Source organism: Dryas octopetala, chromosome 4 (assembly GCF_963921425.1).
Source record: "Dryas octopetala chromosome 4, drDryOcto1.1, whole genome shotgun sequence".
In the NCBI taxonomy this organism is placed as follows: domain Eukaryota; kingdom Viridiplantae; phylum Streptophyta; class Magnoliopsida; order Rosales; family Rosaceae; genus Dryas; species Dryas octopetala.
The window spans coordinates 25,270,184-25,276,183 of record NC_141369.1 but is presented as its reverse complement, the minus strand read 5'-3'; the positions used below and the strand labels follow the sequence as shown (position 1 = coordinate 25,276,183).

The 6,000-nt window shown below is 38.1% G+C and overlaps 1 protein-coding gene across 1 annotated transcript; it reads left to right on the top strand.

Annotated features, from left to right (window-relative positions):
• The first annotated feature begins 226 nt into the window (after window positions 1-226).
• LOC147288795 (RNI-like superfamily protein) lies at window positions 227-1,914 on the top strand. Its single transcript, XM_086241292.1, has one exon. The coding sequence runs from the start codon at window positions 277-279 to the stop codon at window positions 1,705-1,707; it is 1,431 nt and encodes a 476-aa protein (XP_086097418.1). The 5' UTR covers window positions 227-276; the 3' UTR covers window positions 1,708-1,914.
• Window positions 1,915-6,000: the final 4,086 nt, after the last annotated feature.

The window sequence follows — 6,000 nt, the reverse complement described above, 5'->3', positions numbered from 1 at the left end:
TTTATTTTTTATTTTGCTTGGGATAAAATCATAAAATTATAGAGAGGTGAGGCGGCTGTGAGCGGTTGGATGGATGATGTATGACTTCTTGATTATTTGATTAATTTTGGTAGTCCCACTCCCGTACTCGACGCGTCTTGTAGCGCGTGAACTGACTTGTACAAAACAATGCACAGCAAAGCAAAGCAATTGTCAACAATTAAAAGGCCTCCAAAAGCTCCTTGCTTGTGAACTCCAAAGTCCAAGGAAAGAAGAATTGAGGCACAGAGAGCAGCTATGGACATGTTGCTTTGTGATGAACTTGTACAAGACATCTTCCAAAGACTGCCACCATCTTCATCCTCTTGTGTTTCTTTGGTCTGCAAGCGTTGGCTTTACCTCTACCGCACCTCCAAAACCTCTCTCTCTCTCCGCCTTACCCCTCCTCACGATTCCACAATCCTCTCTCTCTCCTCCCTCCTCTCTCACTACCCTTTCCTTTCTTTTCTCTCTCTTCTCCTACCTCCTGACCCCACCACCACCACATCAACAACCACTTTTTCTGATCACCTCCTTCTCTTAGTCCCCTCCTTTTGTCCCCAGCTTCACAGCCTCAGGTTCTTGGCTGGTCCTGTCTCTCTCTCCTCTCTCACTTCTCTCTCTACAGCATGTACCCACCTCACCTCTCTATCTATCAATCTCTATAGGCCTCTCTTCCTCACGTGGGTCATCAATTTTCATTGTTTGAAAGAGTTATCAATCTGGGTTTGCTCTGGGGAAGGTCTTGAACAAGCAGTTGATGCCAATAGGGATTATGGGTTTTGTGCAGACCAGGATTCTGATGCAGAATTGGGTTTGGAGAGTCTTTGTTTGTCTGGAATTGGAGCTGGGGATTGGGGCTTGGGTTGGCTTTGGAGAAGCTGTAGAAAGCTGAACAAATTGCAGTTAAGGAGCTGTGAAGGAATTGGTGATGGAGGGTCCTTTTCATCCTTTGTTTGGTGCTTACAGGGCGTTCGAGAAGTGGAGCTCAGGACTTGTAGGAGTATAGTTGATGGGGTTCTCTTGAAATTGGCCGAGAACTGTGATTCTCTTGCTTCTCTTTTGGTTTATGATGGTTGTAGCAGTGAGGGTCTGCTTAGGTTCTTCAGCCAGTGTCATTGTAATTTGCAAAAACTCAATCTTCGATTACCTCTCGACCTTAAAAATGATCATCTATTGGCTGTCGCAACGAATTTCAGAAGCCTTTCAAGTCTTAAACTTCAAAGTTGCTGCCTTGTCAGTGGTGAAGGCCTAAAGGCCATTGGGATTGCCATGAGTTCTGGCCTTGAAGAATTGGCACTAATAAATTGTGATGTGGTTGAAAGAGAACCAGGGTTGTTGTCCACATTAGGACAGAGTTTAAGGCAATTGAAGAAATTGGATTTGTCTTATAATGAAATGATGCTTGATAAAGACTTCATATCAATGCTATTTTCATGTAACTACTTGGTTGATTTAAGATTGAGAGGGTGTAAAGGGCTTACTAATGCAGCCATGCTTTCTATGTTTAAGAGATGTAAGCGTTTGGAGAATGTTGATATTATGCGCTGTTGTGGGATTGGAGCTGAGGCAATTGAGTTTTTTGTTCTGAACTCTCCTAAGCTGAGACGGGTGGAGGTTGAGCAAAGCAAAATATCGGATGTTGCAAAGGCGTGGGCATCACATAAATTCATCGAAGCTATAACTTGATTCGGTGAGACGACTAATGTATATTTATGTTAATAAAATGTTTCAAATGAAACAGGTATTTATCACACCACTTGTTCTGTTTTTTATTGTAATTGTTTGTCTGAAATGTTATGGACTTTAGGAGCGTTTATGCTCCGATTGTGATATATGTGTACACGGATGTTTGATGTATTGATAAATAATACGAATATCCTCAGTTAAGCTTAATTATTTTATTCTGTTTCAATGAGAAAGGCATAATTCTTTTCAAGTACACTGAGTGCTTCTTCTTTGGTACGCTAGCAATTCAAGAACTACCAATCCCTTTGCATTGACTCTGACTTTATGGTCATGCTACACATACATTGCATACATACAATTGTGGACTGATTATGAGGTGTCTTATTTCTATGCTTCTTTATCATTTTTCGTTTCCTGAGTGATCCGTACATTTTCTGTGAGAACATTTTGTGTTCAAGTTCTTAATCTCCTGCAAATTTGCAACTTCAGAGGAAGTGATACACTAATTTTCAGATGGGGACAAATACAGTGGGCATATCTATTAGTTTTATGAGCAATGCCCCAGAGAACTACAGGTAAACTATGCAGTGTGGTTAGAGCCCAATCATTAGGAACATTATATATAAGTTTTCCTGGGGTGTTGGAGCAGAAAACATTGCCTGGTTGTGTAGTGAGGATAAGTACTATATATTTTGGTCAGGTATAGAAGTTTCCGGAGTTGGTTTAAGAACATATATATTGTTGCTGGGACTTGAATGATAAGTGAAGAGTGGATAAACGTGCCCCAAATTTTATCTTTTCAACTGAAATTCTTGTAAATGGTTTGATGGGGTTCTTAGAAAACCCTTGCTTTCAGTTTTCTTCTATCACATTTGAAAATGCATAGTTGAGCATCTAGTTCAGTTCCGAGTAGCTTTGAGCTCTCCTACGAAATATCAACTTCTGTTTTTGTGTTCCCGGCTGTTCCATCTCCCTGAGTTTCCATGGTTGGTTCCTGGTCTTTCAAATGTCCTGGTATTTTGTTTTTTGTCTTGGCCAAAAAAAAAAATGTCCTGGTATTTTGTTTTTTGTGTTGGTTGTTTAAACCTTTGGGAAATCTATACTCACTAGGTGGAAACATTTATGGATGCGAAGTCATATCTTTTTTCTATATATAATATGCTGGACGATGTAAAGTCATTCCTATTTGGTTGGATTTCTGGATATAAAGTCATTCTCTTGGTTGGTTGGTTGGATTCTATATTTCAACCCCCTCCTCCTACCCCACTCTTCCAGAAATAGAGGGCAGAGCTATAATTGGAAGTAGATAATTGATTGTCATTTTCTGAAATTAAGGTTTACTTGTGTAATTGGGTGCACTCTTAATTCCTAAACTGCTGTTAATGAGAAGTGCTTATCACATTGATTCTTGAGATATGCAAATGTCACTTTAAATACCTGTCTTTATCATAGGTTGTGCGAGTTAAAACAACTCATTCACCTTATATTACTATTTGGAAAAGTTATACAATACAAACTCGTATTTATCTCTAGGAAAAATCTTACATGGGGATAGGTAAGTTCTTCTCTTATCTCTATGGATCCAGGCTTTTATGCCCACTCACATGTGATATTGCACACACCCAAAAAGTGTTATAAACCTTATTCGAGCAAAAGTCTGCATCATATAGGCCCTTTTGAGTCGTGTACACTAGAACTTGCCTACTATTTGTCATAATACTAAAATGAACTTTACAGGCTTACAGCTGCCGTAAGAGTTACTGAACCAGCTCTTTAGAAATTCACACATCACTTCCTGCCTTAGGCACCAACTGGCTGTACTCTCGCATTAGGTGGGCTTGCTTACTGTAGTGTAGCTTTTGTTTTAGAAAGAACATCTACTTGTGGCCCAAAACTCAAAAGCATACAGCTTGAAGCAAAATAGAGGTTGCTGTTTGAGATACAATCAATCCCCAAAGCGAGAAAAAGACCCTACTGGCTGCTAGCTTCCCCACTTTCTCTTATAATCCTTTGAAGAGACTCAAGTTTCACATCTCCTCCTTGATGCCTTGTTCATCTTCCACTCTTTTTTCTCCTCCAATGATCCCACTTTTAATTGGTTGCCAAACCAAGAAGATATGAATAACTTATTGCAAGAAATCAAGCTTTAATTTCATTTTCTATAATTTGTTATGCTCTCAAAACATCATAAGCAGAGATAAACTTTTGTGAGGTTATTCTTGTCACGTGGTATTGATGAAATGTCATTATTTGAGTAAATTGTTCTGTCACTCAATAATACCACGTGGTAATACCAGTCCCACACAAAAGTTTCTGTTCTAGGTTATTTTCTGTGTGGGCTTCTTTTTAATATGTTGTTGGTATGTAATTGGGCTTAGTTTGATCTTATAGCCCAAGAAAGCTCTGTTGCTGAGATTACTCAGCTTAAGGCGTGGGCCTGCAATTACTTGCTTGTTAGTCAGGCCTGCCAATAACCTGCTGTCAACTCCAGACCCAAACACACTTTTTGGGCCCCCAATGCTATTGGTTAAGAGCATTGGACCCGCGTAGGATTTAAAGTCCTTACATAAAAAAAGAAAAGAAAAAAAGGTCCTTACATGCATTGAGAATTAAAGAGTTTTGAATCTTTTGATAATCAAAAATAAAAAAACCAATTGTTACTCGTCTGTTACCGTCATCTGAACGATACTTTCAGAAAAAAATTATTGTATGTGCTTAAATTATAATACGTATTAAATTTTTATGATTTAAAATTTAAAATTTTAATAATAATACATGTTACAATTTGAATAGATTGATCACATACAATAATTTCTTATCTTATAAAACATTCTCTCACAATAAATTAGACCTCATCTGAACTAATACAATAATTGCTTAAAAAAAAAAAACTGATACAATAATAATTTGAGTTGGGAGTGCCGATAAAAATATAGGATCTTATGTTTCAATCTAATCCATTGAATATGGCCCGTGTGGGACCCACTTCCGACTAATAATTTACGGTCAGGATTCTGGAATAGAAATCAGTGGGGCCAGTCAGAAAATAAGCGGTGCGTGCAAATTTACAGTAAATGCCGAAAAAAAGGAAAAGAAAATGAAAATTGCGTGAGAGCTCAGAAAACATGGAAAAAGCTAGGAAGCATAGAGCCGCCACACGGCCCACTTTTTTTCGCGGGCTTCAAATATTTTTGGCGCGAAATGAATAATCCAAAAATTTAAGGTTTGCCTAAAGGAAGAGTAGGTTCCCGCCAAAAGTAACGGGCAGGTCGGGCAGGGCAGCAAAGTGGGTTGGGTTGGGTCCTCCGTCTGGGACATTGGGGTGGGCTAAAACCGCGTAAAACAAAAGTCAGCTTGTGAGGGCCAAAGAAAGGCCAAAGGGAACGAAGTTCGATAACAATATTAATTAATTAATTTAATTAAATAATTATATATGGTATTAAATTATTAATGTATTTGTAAAGTGTGGGAAAACAAAGGTTTAAAGTTTTCACGTTATTCTTGGCCCAAAAAAAATAACGTTATTAATTTATTATTCCAACGTTAGAATCTTCATCGTCTTAGGATTCCTTGGGAGGCCCATGTGTACGTGTCTGACCGACCGACTCTACCACCTTTCCTCTTCATCCATTGGATTCCTTCCCAATCCCATTTCTTTAATTAATTACCCAAATATCTGATCTTTGTCACTTCTCTTTCATTTAATACCACTAACTCTATCATGGCCAAAAAAAAAAAAAAACCACTAACTCTAAGCCTATCCTCCAATTATATCCCCCCTAACCCCATTGCGCTCTCTCTCTCTCTCTCTCTCTCTCTCTCTCTCTCTCTCTCTCTCTCTCTTCTCTCTCTCTCTCTCTCTCTCTCTCTCATGTCATATTCATGCTTGCAGCCTATGTACTAATTCCATTGAAAACCACTGTACTAGACTGTGGAAGCATTATATATTTATATATGATATATGGTGATCAGTGCTAACGTACCATGCATTTCTTTGGTATTTTGGTGTAAGCTAGCCCACATCCACGTGGGTAATGTATTTCTTAACTTTGCTTAAATGGAACAGGAACATCTATCTCATAATATTGGAGAAATCATGCATACTATGCATGTATTAATATTACTCTTATATTACTACATCATTGGCTAACAAGCTATTAGCTAAGCAATTTGCTACTCTAAGAGGGAGAGAGAGAGATATATATATATAGGGTTGTAATTAATTTGAATTTGATTAACAAACTTGCTATTTATCTATCATATTTCAAAGAACTGATCAAATCAATTTTTAAA

Coding starts and splice junctions, on each gene's coding strand:
- LOC147288795 (XM_086241292.1), top strand. CDS start 277: ATGGACATGTTGCTTTGTGATGAACTTGTACAAGACATCTTCCAAAGA.